The 20,792-nt window shown below is 46.8% G+C and overlaps 1 protein-coding gene and 1 long non-coding RNA gene across 3 annotated transcripts in view; one reads left to right on the forward strand and one right to left on the reverse strand.

Annotated features, from left to right (window-relative positions):
- Positions 1-16,611, reverse strand: part of SLC35F4 (solute carrier family 35 member F4) — a 113,307-nt gene extending 96,696 nt beyond the window's left edge. Inside the window, exon 1 of one of the 2 annotated variants that reach the window (XM_048307374.1) lies at positions 16,329-16,611. In XM_048307374.1, the coding sequence (XP_048163331.1) occupies positions 16,329-16,431 (103 nt within the window). In that variant the 5' untranslated portion in view covers positions 16,432-16,611. The remainder of the gene's footprint in view (positions 1-16,328) is intronic. The other variant, XM_048307376.1, reaches the window with a different exon arrangement.
- LOC125327642 lies at positions 16,585-19,333 on the forward strand. The gene is made up of 3 exons (XR_007204336.1): positions 16,585-16,705; positions 18,489-18,631; positions 19,235-19,333. It is a non-coding gene; the product is annotated as an uncharacterized LOC125327642 (long non-coding RNA).
- Positions 19,334-20,792: the final 1,459 nt, after the last annotated feature.

Here is a 20,792-nt window from a genome sequence, read left to right on the forward strand (position 1 = left end):
GTGAGACCTCAACTGAAGACCTGGGTCCAGTTTGAGGAACCACATTTTAAGAAAGGTGATGGTTACTGCATAGACTTCAGAAGATAAAGACAAGAATCAAGAATCAAGTTTCCAGGAAGAATGACTACACAGAATGAGTGGAAGAATTTGGTTTGTTTAGTAAAGATGAAGGAAAACAAGAAAAAAAGTCCTGAGATCTGTAAGATATTGCTGCAGTGAAGGAGACCAGTCACAAGGCATTAGGACAAGAACTGGGTCTGAAGTACACCAAGAAAGATTCAGTCATGAGAAAATCACAGTAAATGAAGCACTGGAACAGAACGCCTGCAAAGTGGGCAATCCCACCACAGATGTTTACAAACTGGATTAGCCATATATCCATTGACAATGATCCAGGTGACCTTGCCCACTAAGACACAAGTTATTTCTCCACGCCTCTGCCAGCTCTGCAATCTACTTATCAGATGATCACTGCTCAAACCATGGAGCTCAACAAGGACAATTTTTGTAAAAGTGGCCAAATCCCAAACACTCTAGTCAGTCGAAACTCCCCCTGACTCTGGAATCTGCATTGATGGCAAGAATGTCACAGAGCCAAGTCAGGTTCTGCCACTCTTCACCATGTAATGTCATTATTCAGCCTGGGTAACATCCCACTTGAGAAAGATCAGGGCAGACTGACTCACAATTTGGATGCCTGTCCATGATTTTGCCAAGTTTCAGGACAGCCTTTGTGGCTTCACACTTGCATCCTATCTCCACAATTGCTTTAAAATGTTCTGCTGTAATAGAATAATCAGAGGCAATTACAGAAAGTCAGGGAACGAGCAGGCATAAATATTCTGTTAGCTTCTCCTGACACTTCATGATGTGGAGCTTTATTAATGTGTCTGGGACACGTCCCCCAGCCCACTTCAGAAATGCCAAGGCTTCCCTAAGGAATGGCACTGAAGAGATTCACAGCTTTCCGATGTCTCTTCAAAAAGATAAAGATGATGATTTTCAAAGAAGTCAAAGGGAATTAGAAAACTTTTCCCCAAAATCAAATGGGGGCACACATAACATTAAAAATAGGTGCTGGGGCAGAAGGTTTAAGGCATCCTTTCACCAGCCTTGAGGCAAAGGTCAGACTTGGTCCAGATTTGTACTAAAGGCTGCATTCCCAATGATTCCAGCTCTGAGCAGCTCCTTGCTCACACAGCTCCAAGCTGCTGGATATAATGTCAGCCACTCCATACCCTTATGTAGTGAAGATTATGGGCTCTGCTGTGCTTTAACTTCACTCATCCGGTGGAGACAAAGTTTGAGCGAAATGTCACCATGGCCAAAATCCCCAAAATTGAAGAGGAAAATTTCAGAACTTTCATTGCTTGTCTCGCAAGTCCACGCCAAACAAGCGCAAGTTCAAATTCATGGGCTGGTTGCCCTTTTCCTCTGATCCACCTCATGACATTTTACTTCCCCTGCTGCTTCCACTTTTATGTTCTGATGGAGCAGATGCCTTCACATCTCCACCCCTGGAAGATCTTTCAGAGGGCAAAGAGATAAACTTCTGGTACTTTGGTACTTCCCATTATCAGCACATTTATAAAGAATATACAGAGTGTGAGTAAGTTGCTAGTTATATCTGAAACCACCAAACTCAAAAGATCACCAAATAATTCATGAAAATTCATAGTCATCTAGTGATATGTCCCCCATCAGCTGTTTATATTTCTGTATTAATAATAAGATTAATCAATCTGACTAATTTTACATTAAGTTATTGCTTTGCTCAGAAGTGGAGGGAAGAAACATTTCTCTCTTGGACAATTAATTCCCCTGGTTTTGACACCCTTCTCTGCCACATTACAACTGACAAGTTACATATGATCACAGTTAACGTCCAACCTTTAACACGTTAACATCATCTCAGTATCAGCCACTTCTTTGCACCTATGCTTATGAAAGCAAAAGGGAATTTTGTACTTCATCTCCAGAGCAGAGCCGCCCCATCCAGCAGCATTACATAAATGAGCTTCACACCAGTGGGAAGAGCCTAATAGATTTTGTAGGTCAGTGCTTCTGGCAGATGTTTCTCTGAAGACTCCTTGGAGTTCAAGGGAAGAAAACTTTCAACGAGATTTTCGAAGGCACAGTCCAGTAAAAGTTAATAAGAGTGGGGAAAACACAGGATAGGGAAAGACCTCAACTGATTTGAAAATGTTTAGAAAATTCAGGGCATGTGAGGACAAAATAAAAAATAGTCTACAGAGAACAACTCAAAAACAAAAATAGCAGCAGTGGCTAAGAACAGTTCTTCAAAGGGATGTGAGACTTTACAATACTTTGCGCAGCAGCGGCGACTAAAAAGGCTTCGTGTTGTCACCACATGGTGATATTAAAAACTTGCATTCATTTGGGGGGGAAAATAAATAAATAAATAAATAATGAAAACACATACAGCAGAATAATAAAATGCAATCATGGGATGGGTGCTTTAAATCCGGTTTATAAACCCCTGGGGCATATTTCCTTGCTCAGTGAAGTCACCACAATGTCAAATTCTAATTGGCAACACAGGTCACAAATGTCACAACTGGCAACGCGATGGATGGCATGAGTGACAAAAATAATTTCTACGGACTTAGCCTTTAAAATAAACAGAACTGGTGTCACTTCTTTATTGCCTGTTTTAAACCTCGTAGTTACACTGAACATTAAATTCCTCAATGGACAAACTTTTATGCCTTATATGAGCCCTCTTGAGCACAAAGTTTTCTTTCCCTGGACTCCAAAACGTCTGTAGAAGCCTCTCTCTAACCCACACGAGAAAGAGGGAGAAGCTTACTTTTCCTTCTCTGGACACCATGACATACTTGTGAGCCTAATAACATCCTTGCAAAGTAGATAAAATATTAAATATTATCATTACATTACACCAGCGAAGAAATAAGGGGCCAATAGTCAGGCACTAGATTTCTACAAGTACAAAATTAACCTTGGATTTATTATTTCAAATAAGAGGAGATGGTCATCATGAATATTTGATAACGTTTTCTGTAGCCATAATAAAACAACTCCATTCTCTCCATTTTTTAAAACTGCAAAGCGTTCACAACCATCGCCTGTGATGCTCTACAGACCTTTACCAATAGCTGGGATTCTGCAAAGCAATCTTTTATTCATTGAATTTCAGACCAAAACCTGAAACTTTCCTGTGGAATCATTTTACATTTTTTGACTGGATCATCTCAAAGTCCCAAACAAAGGCAGGTGCACCCTGCGAGGCTCCTGGCATCCCACCACAGCCTGAGGAAACAGCCAAACAGTACAAAGCCAATTTCTCTCCTCCCAGGATAGTATCTTATCTCCATGCTGGAAGGAATTATGAAATAAAACATGTGTTAGCTCCACAGGATGTTTATTCACACTTAACAGGCCAACGTTTTGTTCTTTTTCTCCTCCCCTCTCTCCACATCCATGGGCGGGTGGGAAGAACCTGCCTCCAAGATTTCATAGGAGTTACCCTCACTCCTCAGCAGGAGAGCCACATCCAGAGAGCCAGCAGCAACAGAGAAAAGAAATCCTACAACAGCAAAATGGACAAAGTCACATCCCTACAAACTCATGGAAGAAATAGCCATTAAAAGCTACTAAAACAGACAAACACCAAGAGCTTCCCAAAGCACAGATCAGTGGTGAATGGAAACACACCAGGAACCTCCATTATTCTCTTCCCTGCACATCTCCTGTCTGAAGCTGGATATTAACCAGATGTGTCTTTGAGAAGACTTCAAAACTTGTATGCAGTACATCTCATCTCCAGGAGTGAGGTAATCCTACAGCTTTCCCACTGCGGGAGAACCAAGAGCCCCCTGTTTCTAGCTGTGTTTTTATAAGGTCCATCACGGCTTCACGCCTTTCATGCTCTCTAATTCCTGGTACTTTCACTTGGATTTGGCCAATAGATTCAAAAGTTACAGGGGGAGGGAGCAGGGGGAGAGAGATGGTGTTCACATAAGCCTTGTTTCCTTAAGAAACCAGGTTAAAAAAATCAACAGCTGACGAGTTACAAGACGTTCTGTAATCTGCTTTTAAAACACCCCAGAACGAGGCGCAAAGTCCTAACGGAGCACACGAGGATGTGTTTGACAAGGAGCAAGTGCTTACATTAAGGAAAATAATATCCTTAAAAGAACGATTCTGTGATAAAAGAGAGACCCAGCAGCAACTCTAAAGAGCAGGAAAAATTATTCCATGATAAAAGAGACCCAGTAACAACTCCAAAGAGAAAGAAAAATTATTCCATGATAAAAGAGACCCAGTAACAACTCCAAAGAGCAGGAACCTGCTCGGTCACAGACCTACCAGAAGGCACAGGATGGTTCTTCCCTTTCTAAATCATCCCCTTCACTTTCTTGCAGACCTTAACAGACTGCTACAAAAATACCATGAATTATAGAGTATGAATGATGTCAAAGCTTGTTCTCAGAGGAAGGCTGGGAACAGCAATCATGTATTCTTCAGTTTGGGAATACACAGACACAACTTTTGTTCATAACCTATAAAGAAAAAAAAGGCTTTGCACATCAAAGGCACCAAATTTATTTCCTTTCAGATCATCCCTTCAACCAGCCCAGTCTAACACCACAGTCAGGGAGAGAAGGGAAGTTGACAGGATGAAAAGGAAAGTCAGGACCAAGGAGAGTGGCTCAAGTCACCAGAATACACAGGGAAAGCATAAATGCAGCAGAAGACCCAATACCTACACAGTCAGTTCAAAGTGCACTGTGCAATTCCAGCTGGCTTTCAGAGACACCTGAAAATGACAGCAGATGGCTGTAACCCTCAAATGAAGTCCTATGAATCTTGTCTTTCTGTGCAAGAAGGATAAAGCAGCAACTCAGGCTGCTCTAAACTACAGTTTCTGTCCATGGTACCAAGCAGGGAAACAGCAAAACTCAGGGATCATGAACAGAATGAGATTACTGGCTTTAGGCAGCCCCACACCATCCATCATCCACAGGGAAGATGTGAAGAGCAACAGTCATTAAAGCACCAGAGGATTCTCCTGCCCTAAAGTGATCATTTTCCAGGTAACACACTGCTTCACCATGGACAGGAAGAAAAAAGGCATTGAAAATGATCAGAACTTTGACACTGTTCTCCAAAGCCATGTTCATCAGAAAATCATGTTTAAAAGGTCTTAAGTTTGGTCTGCAACTAAACCAAAACCACCCTCAGCTGGGAACATCCCACATCTGGGAGCAGCCTTGGAACTGAAGTAAATCTGAACCCAGCCAACTGAGTAACTGTTCCTACAGCAAATCTGAGATCCCAGCTAAAATAAGAGACCAAAGCCAACATCTGTTAATAATGTGCAAAAAAACAGTGACAGGTTTCTGCTACCCTCCATTCCCCTAAACAGGGCAGATCTGGGAGCTGCACCACCCTTTTGCTTCTTTGTTTTCTAAAAGCAATAAACTATAATGAATCTCTTATCTCCACAAAGTGCTACGAAACTTCACTAAACTGCATAAATATTTTATACCAATAATAATTAAGGTGCACATTTTCGAGGCAGTGCCTCTAAAAGTCAGGCACACAAACTCTGAGAGCACTGCAGCTTCACACACGCTCTCCAGTGGTATTTCCAGGTCTGCCCAAGAGTCTTTGGCTCTCAGGGGAGTCACTGCTGTACCTGTGCACACTGTGAATACCTAAGTTTACAGAAGTTCTCTGGGTTCTGGCCACTTGCAGACACCTTTTCTTCTGGCTGCCTTCTCAAAACTCACAGCTGGGGTCGCCTGTCTCCACCAGGATGCTCAAAACAGTCGCTCTGAATTTACTTCAAAGTAGAAGTGCACAAAAACACTGCACAGACCCCAGCTAGAAATAGAGTTGGCCTAATTTGATCTAATTAACCTCCTTTCCAGCACTGAAACAAACAGGATGCCTTGGAAAACCCAGCTAAGCAGCCTCCTCACCACTTTCCCCTGCCACAGAGCATTTATGAGTGAAGGACAACTCCTGACTCTTTGAACAACCAGTCAGGGCTGCATCCCAGCGCAGACGGACTTTGGAATGAGTGTTCCTGGACACACAGCTCCATAAGGAGGTCAGAGGACAGTTGTGCACTCCCCTGCATACTGAGATCAGCCCAGTGCTCCCTGCTTTGTGGAGCACAAGCACAGACAAACCCGTGCCCACTGCCAAAGGGCCCCCCCAAGACGAGGGACAGAAGGCAGGGCTTGTATGGATGAATCACCTCGACAGGACACATATGGCTTGGCACACCAACAGCTCAGCTCAGTCTTTCAGCTGAAAAATGCCTTTTGCTCCTTCCTCCAAGGCTTGTTTTCCAATGCATGTGAAACGTGGCACTTCTTTAGTTACATTTCAGACCTCGATTCTTTTTCCTTAGCAGAAATGTTCTTGAAGTATTTAATTTTCTAGTTCCTCACTCTATTTTTTCCCATCCCATCCCACCCCGCAAAGAAGAAAAAACTGATAGGAAACTGGGAAACTTCATCAAATAAATGGTAAATGCTAAGTTCAATCATTTTCCACCTGGTCTTTGTGTTAGCTGCCTCACTGAGTACTGAGCATTGAGTAAAAGCTTTCTCACATGTAGAACCAACCCTCCTGAGGTAGAAGTCCAAACCATGGTGCAGAAGCACCATGGAGAGTTCACCTTCCTGCTATCCATGCTGTCAGCATTGAAGAATTTCCTCTGGCAAAACACTTTGAAGCATCCCACTTGCACACAAGCTGCTACAAATCCTAGCCCCTGTAACGTATCACACAACAGGTTATTTCTGGCACTGCAGAGAAAAACCCCAATCTGCACCCACACAATTCCAGGGCTGCACACTCCACATGCCAAGCTTTGTATAAGGAAGGATTTAAAAGTTCCAGGATTCAGATATGCAAAAGAAAAGGGTTGCAATGACTGCACTTGTCAACTGCTCTATAACAACTCTGCTGTCTCACTTCAAGATGCAGAATATAAATCACACCACGAGGACTAATGGGATCACTTTTCTCACCCTGACAGAGAACATGTGTTCCAGCCCTGTTTCATGCTTATCTTACACAGGCACAGATGATTCCTGTGCTGTCCTCAGACATTCAGGTGTATGATGCCCATCAGCTGGAATTTGTTGTGTTCCCCCAAATCCTATTCAAAATCAGTTCCCAGCAGGGAAATACTTTTTTAGTGAAGTCTCCAGCTACCCCATTAACAACAGAGGTGTGTTAGCCCTAGAAGTCCCTCAGAAGAGTAAGCCTCTGCAGGAAGAGAGGGAGCTGTACTGGATATTGCTTCAGCAGGAAATTGCTCAAGCAGTTCAGTGCCATAAGCAGCCACTTCCCCGCCACAACACAAGCAGGAAGGAATAAAACTGGAAGAGTCACCAGGTTGGCCTCAAGCTACAATGTCTTTCTCACTCTGGATGGAGAGTTCACTATCAGGACTAAAACTGGTCTAAAAGTGGATCTGGGAGACCTTTTTCAGTGGAGTTTTACTGACCCATGAGCTCTTGTGCTGGTGCTTGCCTCTCCCTCCCTCTCCCCCCAAAATGCAGTTGGAAACTTAATCAAGAATCAAAACAGGCACGGGAGCTCTTCTTGTATCAGTCAAAACAGACTGGACAGCTTTGAGACAAGGAACAGATTTCAGATTGCCAGGAACAGCAGGAAACATCATATTCCACCTTGGACCTGAAACCTCCTCCTTTGTCCCAGAACAGGAGCAAATCATCTTCTTCTTCGTTGCCTCCACAAAAAGGACAGCAGAGACACCTTTCTCACTCTCTCACTCTGCTACTCCTGATCCAGCCCAGCTGAATGCAGGAAAGGGCAAGTCCATTTTAGCAAAAGTGTTTGCAAGGGAGGTCTAGGAAGAATCAATATGTTTTTAAAGTACTAACAGGAAGGTCTCTGTGCGGCAGACACACCAAAAGCCTGTCACTTGAGCACATCCTGCATGCCTTGGAATAAATTCACTGCTGGCACTCGAAGTGCCCGGGCTGCTCTCACTTACAGCTCTGTGAAAGCCATACCCTGGGCATTAGCTCAGCATAACCTTACAGCTTCCACCTCCCTGCAGTGAAATCTGCCACTCTGCACAGGGCCAGCCCAAACCATTGGCCACTAGGGAGTCTCACTTCACCTCACCACAAGAAAAAATGATTTTCAGTCTCACTCTAAGTAGAGCTGGTGCACTTGGTGAATAATTTAACCGCTCAGTTAAGCACTTCGCTTTTTGTTCCCCCCACCCTATTTGCACATTTGCCTCAAAGAGACACTGACTTTTTTTTGCAGGCATTTTCATTATTCATTGCTGTGATCATCCAGCAGCAGGTTTATGTGAAAAAATCCCGGCCACCAATCCTTCCACAAACAGTAAGTTCACTTTCATGGGTGAATTCCCATGCAGGCATTTGAGCAAAAGCCCATCAATTTCCAAATGTGCAGAAGAAATAATTGCAAACCTTTAAAACCACTATTAAAAAACAGGAATGCAAGCACTGGAGGGATAAAAGTCTGCCAGAACCATCTGTCACTTTGGAATATCATTTTACCATATTCAACCAGGATAAATACACAGCTGCCTGCCTGAGTAAATGGGGAAGGCAATGTCAAGGAGAGAGTGCTGGAAGGACAGTGAAAATGAGGGGTATCCCTTCGGTGCACTCCAGAAGAGCATGGAGGAGCTCACGGCATGTCCAGGTCATTTCCTCAAGGGCTGTGTGCAGCAGCCACATTTTTAGGCAAAACAAGAAAAGAAGGAAGTGCAGCTCCATGCAGCCATGATGAGCGAGGTTGAAGCCACCTCGGGTGAATGGGTGAGGGCGAGGTGGGACAGGAGGGGGCCGGGAGCTGTGCCACCATCCCATCCATCAGCCAGAGGGCCAGGCAGCCAGGAAGACTTTCTGTGACAATCACAGAATCGTTGAGGTGGGAAAAGACCTCTGAGATCACCGAGTCCAACCTCTGACCAATCACCACCTTGTCAACCAAACCAGAGCACTGAGTGCCACGTCCTGTTGTTTCTTGAACACGGGACTTCAACTCCGTGGGCAGCCCATCCCACTGCTTAACAACCCTTTCCATGAAGAAATTCCTCCTGATGTCCAACCTGAACCTCCTCTGGTGTAGCTTCAGGCCATTTCCTCTCATCCTATCCCTTGTTCCCTGGAAGCTGCACCCTCCTGTCAGGGAGTTGTGGAGAGCCAGAAGGTCCCCCCTAAGCCTCCTTTTCTCAAGGCTGAGCCCCCCCAGCTCCCTCAGCTGCTCCTCATTAGACCTGCTCTCCAGGGCCTCCCCAGCTCCATTCCCTTCCCTGGACACAATGTCCTTCTTGTTGTGAGAGGTCCAGAACTGGACACAGCAGTCGAGGTGTGGCCTCACCAGCGCCAAGCACAGGGGACAATCACTGCTCCAGTCCTGCTGGCCACACCATTGCTGACACAGTCCAGGTGCCATTGACTTCTTGCCCACCTGGGCACACTCTGGCTCATGTCCAGCCACTGTCACCAGCACCCCCAGTTCCTTTTCCAGCTTTCCAGCCACTCTGTGCCAGCCTGTAGCACTGCATGGGGTTATTGTGGTCAAAGTGCAGGACCTGGCAATTGGTCTTGTTGAAACTCATACAATTGTCCTCAACCCATCGATCCAGCCTGTCCAGATCCCTCTGCAGAGCCCTCCTGTCCCCCAGCAGATCAACACTCCACACACAACTTGGTGTCATCCACGAACTTATTGAAGGGACACTCAATCCCCTCAACCAGATCATCAATAAGGTTACTAAACAGGACTGGGCCCAAGACTGAGCCCTGGGAACACCATTGGTGAGCCGAGAATGAGCACAGAAGGGCAGAGGAACTCAAAAGCAGGAAGAGAGCACATGTAGAAAGCTACCAAGTTATCAAGAGCACCTCTACCAGCCTTAGCACGAGGCCAGCTGCAGCTCCAGACCTGCTGTGCAGTCACCAGTGGAGGCAGAGATCACTCCATCAAACTTACGGCTTGTTCTGAACAACCTCTGGCAAATTAGCATCACTCCCCCCATCTTACTGTCTCAATTTTCCCTGCCAAATAGGAGTAATTCTTCTCAAAATCTTGGCAGACGTCTTTATGAAGCATCTTTAAAGCTTGGGAAATAATTCTTATTTAAATACGTAAGACCGCGCGAGATTTTTGGCCATTAATTTCAGCCTTCTGCTAATTTCCAGCCTTAATTTATTCATGGCCTGTTCCTATCCATTTGCCTGTGTGCCAACATGCCATTTCAGTTTAAATAACTCTTCTTTCCTACGTTTCCTTGTTCATCCTCCCAGGACGTGTTTGGAGCAGCAGCCCTGTTCCCATCCCTAGGCAGGCCCAGCTCTATCAGCCTCCTCCTGCAAGGATATGCTCTTCACTGCCCTGCTCACCATGGTGTCCTTCCCAATTTGGATTCATCCCTCCTGCCCACAGATGTCCAGAACTGTACCCATGTCCAGTACCACAGTTTCACAGCTGAGCTCCCCAGGGATTTGACCCCAAGGGGATGAATCAGCCCCTGAGGGAAGGCCAAGGACTGAAGCAGTTTCCTCTCTTCCCAGCTGATGAGATCCCTCAACTTCCACAACAACTGGTGTCCCCAGGTGAGGGGAAGGTCACATATGCCAGTTACCAGTGCAAGGCTGCCAAGCTGTCCCTTCCAGCACAAACAGAAATCCACACAAAGCCTGGTCCAATTCCATTAAAGAAAACAAACTTGGTCTTGCCAATATTAGTCAGCAAAGGAGTATTTATAAAATCTGTTTTGCTGAAAGAAATTACTTCATAAGTTACTGCTACCAGTGCTGATACACAGCCATACTTTTTTTTTTTTTTCACCCAAACAGAGAGACAAGTCTGTGAGAAAAAGCAACTGCAAGAGGACTGCATCCTGTGCCATGACATCCACTTGTTCCCCAGAGCTGGGCTGGGGGGAAACTTGTTTAAACTGGCAGTTTGCAATCCAGCCCCCACTGCAGCACACCCTCCTAGGGAATAGCTCTCCTATGGAAAATTCCCATCCGGGGGGAAAGGAAAGGCTTTGAAATAAAGCTCATTGCAGGCTAGCCCTGCATCTGGAGTCCCCACAGCCCAAATGCTACCAGGTGGCACAGGGACAGCTGCCACAACTGGTAAAGCCAACACAGCCCTGAGACTTCAACTCACACAGAGATTCAGACACCACTTCCTCCCTCCCAGACCCCTGAAACACAGCTCAATGAAACCAGCCTCATCCACCACAAATTTCAAAGCATCTTTCCTCGAGTGCCCCTTTCTCAGCCTCCCACTGTGCCTGCTCTGCATGGAGAAACCGAGGGCTCTGGGAACTGCTGGAGAAGCAGCTGGGTGCCTCCAGTAAACAGACGGAGACTTTGTTCCTCTTGCTGGAAGTGACAAGCCACCAGGAGGGCAGGGTGTTCAGTAAGCACAGAGATGATCTGGGTTTGCCATGTGATTTGTACTGCAGCAGAGCTGCTGGCACAGCTGCTGTGATAACCAGGAGAAAATCCTCTCCAGTGTTTCAGGGGTAGCTTTTCCCTCCACAGCCTTTTCCTCCGCACAGAGAACAAGAGCCGAATTGTAAAGCCACTGATGCTGCCTCAGCGTGCCTTAATCCCAGGCTTATTAAGGCAAAGCAATTAAGCATGGACTTGACTTTGAATGCCTTGTCAAAGCCCAGTGGCTTAGAGCAAGTTCAGACTTAAGCAGGTGCTTAAGTTCAGATAGCTGACTTGAGGCTGAACGTGGCCAAATTAAACCACAGACCTTTGCTAGAGCTGTTCTGCAGGGCAGTAAGAAAACACATAGCTTGCTCCTGACAGCCACTGTGCTCATGGCAAGGACAGGTCCAGCATTTCCCCAAGCACTGCTAAGGTCACACGATGCCGTAAGGGCTCCCCAGCTCCCTGGCAGACACCACCAGAGTGGTCACCCAGTGTCCCACTGTCACAGTCCTGCCGCTGCACAAACACGTGACAGCACCTTCTGCTTCCAGGAGCTTACACAACTCCATGGTTTCATGTCAGGCCTGAAGCAGAGGAAAAGGGGAGATTGAATCAGCATGGGATACTGTCCAAAAGAACTCGTTTAAAAGTCTAGCATGTGCCTCATGGAGATGGGTGTTCATAACCTGCAGGGGTGGGAATCAAACACTCCAGCCACCAAGTGCTCATTAAGAGAAGCTCTCCAAGCAGGATGAAAAGGAGAAGGTGATGGCCCATGTGAGGAACCACTGCATTTTCAGTAAAGTTGTGCTGTGCTTGTCCAGGCCTGAGAAAACAGCATTAGAGAAATGCAGATCTGTGATGCCAACAGCATCCTGCAAGACTAAGGCTTAGTGGATAGTGGGAAGGGCTCCATCAGAAAGACAATGCACAGGCAGAACTTGTCTTGGTGAAGCTGATGGAGATCAGAGATGAGGAACTTTGATTGGAGCAGTTTTAATTCAGTGAAAGGCACAGAAGACGTGTTAGGACAGACTTGAAGGAGAGGAACTTTGTAGTGTGAAATTAAAAAAGGTTTCAGTACTGAGATGAAAGGCAGATGGGGTGGCAGTTGGAAAGAGTGAGGAAGAAAAAAGGAAGAAAAAAACAAAAATCAAAACCCACAAAGAACAAACCCCATACATACTCTTGACCCTGGAGATACTAAACATGATTGTATTGCCAGCAGAAAAATCAGAGAAGAATGAGAAGGTACAGCAAAGGTCAGGAGAGGGAACAGAGTCTCCCACTGTTCATGTAGATGAAAAAGTTGCATCAGACCAAATGAAAATGCACACATGGAAACATGAAGCCAAGGGGAGCTTCATCTGCAGCCCCAGGTCAGAGGATGGAGCATCTGATCTACAACAGCACCATGCCCTGGAAATTATGAATTCTGAAGAAATTGGCTGGAAGAGAGACACAGCCCCCCTGCCTTCCCACAGAAGCCAGACATGTCATATATACTCTGTACATTTAAAATGCAAGAAGTGAGGGATCAAGCCATGCATCCAAAGGTACAAGGTGACTGGGATCAGGAAGAGTCCATTCCATCTCAGCACCAAGTGAGGGGGGGAAAAAGTCCTATCTTGCTCTTTTTAGGCAGCATGTAGGATTTTTGCAATAGACATGGATGTAAATACCAGACCAAAATACATTTGCTGCTTATTCAGATGATTTACAGAGAAATAAAATAGGTATTTTCCTTCTCTAGCAACCTAATTTGTCTAAGGACAAATAAAACTATAAAAGTGCCTGACTTAAAATTAATAAAAGAATCATCACATGCACACCCCAAGTCTGAAGTAGGTTAATGCACTCAAATATAGACAATGAGGCACAAGTCACTAGGAGATATTGCAGTTCTTTGTGATAACAGCTCTTGAACACCACAGTGCTTTAACATTAGATTTCATGGCTGTTTGTGAGCAGTGCTCAGCCTCCACACACAGACACCATGGCACGATCTCCAGTTAGACCATGGAATACAAACCAATCCACTGAAGGAAGGATGCAAATCACCAACACATTTCACAAAGCCTTCAGCTTTCCTTGTCATCTTCCAGGTACCCCCAAGAGTGAGCAGAACAGCAGCCACCCACTGCTGCCTTCAACTTCCCTCAATGAATCTTTCTGTCACTAGCTGAGCACTGCAGGCTGGGGACAAAGAGGAGCCTCAAGGAAGGTGGTGACCCTCAGCAGGCTGTCACCACCCAAATCATGTCCCCATCTGGTGCCTGGCCAGCTCTCTGCTCAGAAGCAGAGAGCACAAAGCCATCCTGGGGACAACAGCTCATCTTCAGGCACCCTGCAGAGCCAGGCAGGAGCAAGGTGACAGCGCAAGCAGATGAATGCATGTGGCACAGGCTTGGGCATATGACAGGAAAAGGGCTCTTCTGGAACTGGGGAGGGTATGGGCACAACCAACCTGGAATTCTGAGCACACTGTGTGCCACCAGCATTGTCCACCTGCACTAAACCTGAGTTTGGATAGCGGTGACAAAAATCGTACCCTCACTGAAATAAACGGAGATATCAAATCCATTAATAATTAGGGGCACAAACTCCTCACCTTGCATGTTTACAGTGCTGCGTCTGTGTGAACAATTAGCCTTGACAGGAACTGTCAGGCAACAGAACTTTGAAGCAGCACCACTCGAAGGCAACACTTTGGCTAAGAACTCCAAGCCAGGACCTCCAAGAGTGACTCTCGCTGAGTGCCAAGAGGATGTATGTTCATGATGCCTGAAGGATGTCTGGCTTTGCCTCAGGTAAGGCCAGAACATCTTTGCAGAAGCATTAAAGTACTTTATAAACTCAAACCACACAACCATGAGGATAACACAGTCATCTGCCAACTGCAAGCACTCCAAAAATTATGATGATGGTTCTAAAACTTACGGGACTGCTTTAAAAAGCGTTCACAGCTTTGAAGGGGTTCACGTCTTTCATTTACCCAAAGGAAGGCATTTAAGTACTGAAATACCTCTGGGTTACACACTTGCAGTTTTCCTCTTTAAACATGACAACCACAAATTTGGCTTATTTTCTTCAAACAGCAAAACCCGAGATACTGATCACTTTTGTTTTGCCTCAGCACCCAGCCAGAAAGGCACAAAAGGCCAGGAGACTTGCCCCAAAATCCCAAGAGTCAGCACTTTTGAAAGCCTTGGCCTCTCCTGGCATGCTTTTTCTAATTTTAAGCAGATGCAGTTTGTAGCATCTGCAGAACCTGCTCATGGACTAACAGAGCTTTTCTCTGTCCAGGCAGTGCTCTCCTGGCATTCCCACTGCACCACACAGAGCACTTGGATTGACAACACTGGATTCAGATCTATAACTTGATACAGCGTGGGAGTGTTGCTGCAGACTGAAAAATTGCATTCTGCCATGGAAGCAAACTATTGCAACAAACTATTAAGCCAGAATCTTCACCCTTCTCTGGTACATCACACTGCAGGGATACTCTGGAGTCACTGCAGAATTTGGGACACAGGTCTCACCTGGCTCAGACTTAACTAATCCCTGGACTGACATACAGCCATACCGTCAGACTGTTCAGAGCTTCTTCCCAACTCCTCTGGCTACAGAAAAACCAACTGGCCTCACCAAGTAAATGCTCATAACACCTGTCGTGCTGTTAGTGTGCCACAAATAACAGCTGGATAAAACCACTGGGCTTGACTTGGATTTTTCAGCTACTATTACACAGAGGAATTTTTACTTATTAAGTGGCTTCAATGCATGGCTTTCCTCCATCATAAAAAGCCTACAGATGTGTTTTTCTGATATTAGCAGTTTATGAATTGTATTTTGGTTTATTATTGCATTGGAGCTGGAGAGTACTTCACTGGCTGTTCTGGAAAGCAGAATATTCCAAGGAGAATATGCAGAAGGAAGTCTGCTCCTTAGTGCTCACCTCACCCAAGAGGGCTTCTTGGCCTTTCCTTTGTTTTGCCCCTCACTTGGCCTCAATTCCTCTTCTGTTCGTTAAGCTATGGCATGTCACAGCTTTGCCAACTGCAAAGCAACTACTAATACAATAAAACCTGATTGCACACATTTCCTTGGTGGTAAAAATGAATCATTTCTTTCATTAGCCAAACTTTCCCAGTCAAACAGAGTGCTGGGACCGCCAGAATTCCAGAGAAACCCACTAAGGCTCTCCCCGCTGCTAGAAAACCGCTGCTCCTAATTAAAAACTTCAAAAGCAAAAAAAAAAACGGAATTTCTGCAAGGACAACCTGCTTTAATTTCTGCTTCTTTGTTAAAGGGAAATAAATAAATAGAAACACACATAAAAAGAAAAAATATCCCAAACCAACACCAACCCCCTAAGCCGCAAGTGTCTGGTATTAAAGCGGCACGAAGGATCCCCCCCATCGTCGGTAGCTCCCCACTTTTCTGGAAAAATCTCATTAGTTTCAAGAGAAAGATGAATAATTCAGGAGCTGACGCGCCCGCTCGGGGGGACCCACCGGGACTGAAACTTTCCCGGTGCGGCGGGCGCGGGGCAGGCGGCGAGCGAACCCCCCCACCCCGGCGGGGATGGGAGTGGGAGGGGTGGAAATGAAAAATAAACCCCAAAACGCCCGCCCTGAGAGGCTCCGAGCCGCGAAGTTCCGCGGCCAAGCGCCGCCACCCCCGTCTCCAGCCGCAGAGCCGCCGCGTCCCCTCGGGGCACAGCGGGCACCCCGCGCCCCGTGCCCGGCAGGGATGGGGCAGCACTTGGGGGATGGGGCACGGGCACCCTCAGGGCTCTGCCGACACACACACACCCCCTGAAGGGCCGGGAGAGGCAGCAGGGAGCCTTACTTTTCTGGCTGGAGTATCCCGGGTAATATCCATAGTAGCCGGTGATGCGCAGGATCCTGTCCTCGATGGTGGCCACGCCGTTGGGTGCTGCCTTCCCATCCATAGAGGGAAGGAGCCGCGCGGGGCGGCCGGGCGGGACGGCGAGCGCAGCCGGGAGGGCAGGAGCAGCAGCAAGAGCAGGAGGAGGGGGAGGAAGGAGAGGAGGAGAGGAGAAGGAGGAGGAGGAGGAGGGGGAGGAGGAGCGCGGCCGCCGCAGCTCGCGGTGCCGGCGGGGCGCTCGCTCTGCCTCCGCCGCCTGGTGCAGGACGGGCTCCGCAGCGCGGCCCCCGCCCTCTGGGCATGGAAGGAAGGCAGCGAGAGGCTCCGCCGGGCCTCAGGTGAGGCGGGATGCGGGGCTGAGGGTCGGATCCTGCCCCCGGCACGCTCAGGGGTCTCCTCGCTCGGTTCAGTCGCGGTGTGTGTGTGTGTAAAGGAGCGTCGCTGTCACCCTGTGCGCCCCGAAACCCTCCGTGGGCTGCGGAGCTGAGCGGGGTTACCCCGGCGTGGGCAGCGCTTCCCCAGGCGCTGGGAGCTGCGGGTTGGGGTGGGACAGGAGGGTGTCCTGAACTGGTCCAGCAGGTTCAGGCCCTCAGATCTGACCCCCCACCCCCCCCCCCCCCCCCCAGGGGCTGCACACAGGTGTCAGAGGAAGGAAGGGGTCCTTTAATTCGAACTCTTGAGGGGACAAGGTTTCATCACTCCGTGCTGTCCATGTCATAGAATGGTTTAGGTTGGGAAGGACCTCAAAGCTCATCCAGTTCCACTCCCTGCCATGGGCAGGGACACCTTCCACTGTCCCACGTTGCTCCAAGACCTATCGTACTTGGCCTGGAACACTTCCAGAGATGGGGCAGGCACAGCCTCTCCGGACAGCCTGTGCCACGGCCTCCCCACCTTCACAGAGAATTTCTTCCCAAAATCCCATCTAGCCCTGCCCTCTGCCAGTTCCCCCACGTCCTGTCTAAGCCATTCCCCCTTGTCCTTTCTCTCCATCCCTTGTCCAAAGTTCCTGCCAAGCTCTCTCAGAGTCCCTTTAGGCCATGGAAGGAGCTCTAAGCTCTTTCCAGAGGCTGCTCTTCTCCAGGCTGGGTGGACCCCGCTCTCCCAGCCTGTCCCCATGTCAGAGGAGCTCCAGCCCTCTGATCTGATGCCTTCATCACATCCCTCCAGAGGAGCCCCTGTCTCTCTCTGGGTCACTTGGAAACGCTGCCTCAGTGGTGGCAGCTCTGCTGTCCCACACTTTCTGAGAGTTCAGAGGAGGAAAAGAGATATCTGCCCTCAGCTACCCAGACAGGTTGTACACCTGCTTTAACATCTCTCCATACAATGTCCACAAAATCCTTGTCTGCATTTGAAAAAAAAAGAGGTGACAAATTCACCATTTGGCTTTGTCAGTCATTCCAGAAGCTGTGTCTGGCAACAATTAGGCTTTGAATTACTTGACTTTTCGTGCTGCTGGTCCTTGCCGTGCTTCTCTGTTGTAGACTGAAAGGACCATTAGCAACCAGCCTTTTTTCCTTTAAAATGTATTTCTGTCCAGTAATCAACTCTTTTTTTTTTTTTTTTTTGGTGGCTCTCTCATACTTACTTCGCTTACTCCTTTTCTATCCAGCCACCTTCATTAACTAGTACATGGAGAACCCAGTCAAGACATTCCATATCCTTTGCTTCCTCCTCTGCTCACATGCATTTTTCTGCGTTCTGTACTTGGCTGAATAAGCTGATGGCACAAAACTGCCTTTTATGAGCACAAACAAATAATAGATGTATTAAAAATAGCCGTTGCTGTGGCTTTGCTCAGGGAGTCATTAGCTGGTTAGTGTTTGTACAGTGCTTTGAAGATCAAGGTTTTCTGGTGTGTGGATGCAGATATGAAAATGCACTTGCAATATTAAATACCTTTTTGATGTTGATTCCTTGTCTCTTGCCCTGCTGCTGGCTAATACTAAGGGCAGTTACAAATCAGTGATAAATCAACCACCAACCACCAAAATAACTCACAAATTCAAGGCACAGCTCATTTCAGTTTCCCCTATCCCCTTTTAAGCTAGCTATGAAACAAGACCGGTGACTTTTCATGTTTTTCAATGTATAGGGGGTTTTTTTGTATTTGTCCAACAGAAGCACGGACCCCTGCCTGGCGAATTTACACCAATTGACATCAGACATTTGCTTTTACTTCTAATCTGTGGAGTGCCATAAGCAGCCCTCACCCCTCCAGGATTTCCCAGACCGTGGGACAGAGCAGCTGAGAGCCAGACCAGGTATTAGTTGGCTTTGAGAGGTGCTGGGTCAGTAGGAGCTGGTGAGGCTCTAAGCTCTTCTGCAGGATTAAAATTCCCTGTCCTACTTAGGGAAACACAGTTGATGCAAAAATCACTTGTGTCGTGTGGAATCTCTGAACAAACCACAAGTCCCCCCCTTCCCAATTTCACCTCCAGTGGGAGTTGGTGTTATGAGAACATTACCAGCATTGATCTCAGCTTCAAAGTCAAATTTTGGGACTTAAAAGTGTTACTTTGAAGAGAAGGAAAGAAAAGGCTGGTTCATTTGAAGGTTAAACTGATGTACCCAGAAACAACTCTAAGCTTCAAGCTTTCCAAATACCTTAGTTCAGGCTTAATTTTTCATCTCCTCTCTTCCTCTTATCCCTGGGCTTTCAAGGACATGCTGTGCATGTTTAAACATCACTAGATGATAATACAAGCAAAGCCATTCTTGAAATTGCTCCTGCCTGTGGTTCCCTTCCAACATCACTCTGTGCAATGGATGCACAGTGATACCTTCTGTCTCATTGAAAGCTTATAATGAATTGCAGCTCTGTATTGTTTCTGAATTCTTACTATGCTGATTATTTTTCTTTTCAGAAGGATCAAGCAAATTGCTTTCTCTGCAACTGGGCTTTTTGCAAGTTAGAGTTCAAGGTGTGCAGAGGAAACCTTGCTGAGCAAGATGTATTAACTACATTTATTATCAAGAAAAAGACACATGGTGAGGGGTACATGGAGACTTGTTTCCTCTCTTCAAGTTAACAGGTCCATCAAAGTTATTATCTGCATAAATATGCTGAAGTGATTTTGCAGAGAGATTTGTGTATTTACCATTCTGTGACTAAAATATGAGGCTTGATCCAGAAAGGAGCTTTAAAAGCATCAATTTAACCTGTAGCATATTGTACAGGGTGAATTTCCCCCAGACTTTACAAATGGGTGTCTTTCTCTAGGAGAAGAAAGAGCCTTAAACCATTACTGGCCACAGAATTTGGCCACAGTGTTTTTAAAAAAAACCATACTTAACTCGAGGCCATATGTTTGCAAAAATAACTTCTCAAGTGAGAGAACAATGTAAATGTCTCCTGATCATCTTGCTGATTCTGCAGACAGTCCCAATGTCCTTTTTTGCTGCTCACAGCTTTCCCAGACAGCCTCAAATAGAAAGGAACAAGAGTCTGGGTGTACTTCACAGCTGCCTTTCGAATCCCACTGGATGGGGCTATCATGAAACCGTGAGTATCCTCACATGACCAGAGCCTGAAGAGGCAGACTTTTCCTTATCTGCCTGGTTTCTGACCACATCACCTCTGGTTTGTTCTCTGTGAGGCAAGAGGCATCCTCTCCTCCTTTGCAGTTCCTTATTTGTGTGGAAAGATACCCTAAAGACCCAATGGTGACAGCTCAGAGCTCCCCATGTTGGACAAACAGCCCAAAGGGTCATGGACAGCAGAGAATCAGAGAATGATTTGGGTTGGAAGAGACCTTAAAAATCGTCTCATTCCAACCTCCTGCCATGAACCTTCCACTATCCCAGGTTGCTCCAAGTCCCATTCAACCTGGCCTGGAACACTGCCAGGGATGGGGCAGCCACAGCTTCTGTGGGCACCCTGTGCCAGGGCCTCACCACCGTCACAGGGAAGAATTTGTCCCTAAAATCTAACCTAACCCTGCCCTCTGGCAGTGTGAAGCCATTCCCTGTCCCTCCATGCCCTTATCCAAAGTCCTTCTCCAGCTCTCTTAGAGCCCCTTTAGGTACTGAAAGCCTCAATAAGGTCACTGCAGAGTCTGAGGGCTTTAGGATTTAGGGAAAGAGGCAGGGCAAGAGTGGTGGCAAAAAATGCTTAGAGTTGAAGTGGTTGCCTGAGAGCCCTAAGCAGATCAGCCACAGGCTTTGAGGAACACAACCCAGTTCTCTTTCCCATGCCAATTCCATGCCCTCCTCCTTCTCTACTCCATCATCCTCCATGTACCTCCCCGGTCCACCTGAGGTGAGAGAAAGGGGAAATTGTTCTCCATGAGCAGAGGTTGTTGCCAATCCTGTTGTCTCATCTGTTTGAGGAGGTTCTGCCCTGTGTTGTTATCAGGATTGAGAGATTAGAGGAAAAATGACAGGCAGCTTTGGTCTGTCATGCAGCTTACCTGTGAGCCTGTG

Source organism: Corvus hawaiiensis, chromosome 6 (assembly GCF_020740725.1).
Source record: "Corvus hawaiiensis isolate bCorHaw1 chromosome 6, bCorHaw1.pri.cur, whole genome shotgun sequence".
NCBI lineage: Eukaryota > Metazoa > Chordata > Aves > Passeriformes > Corvidae > Corvus > Corvus hawaiiensis.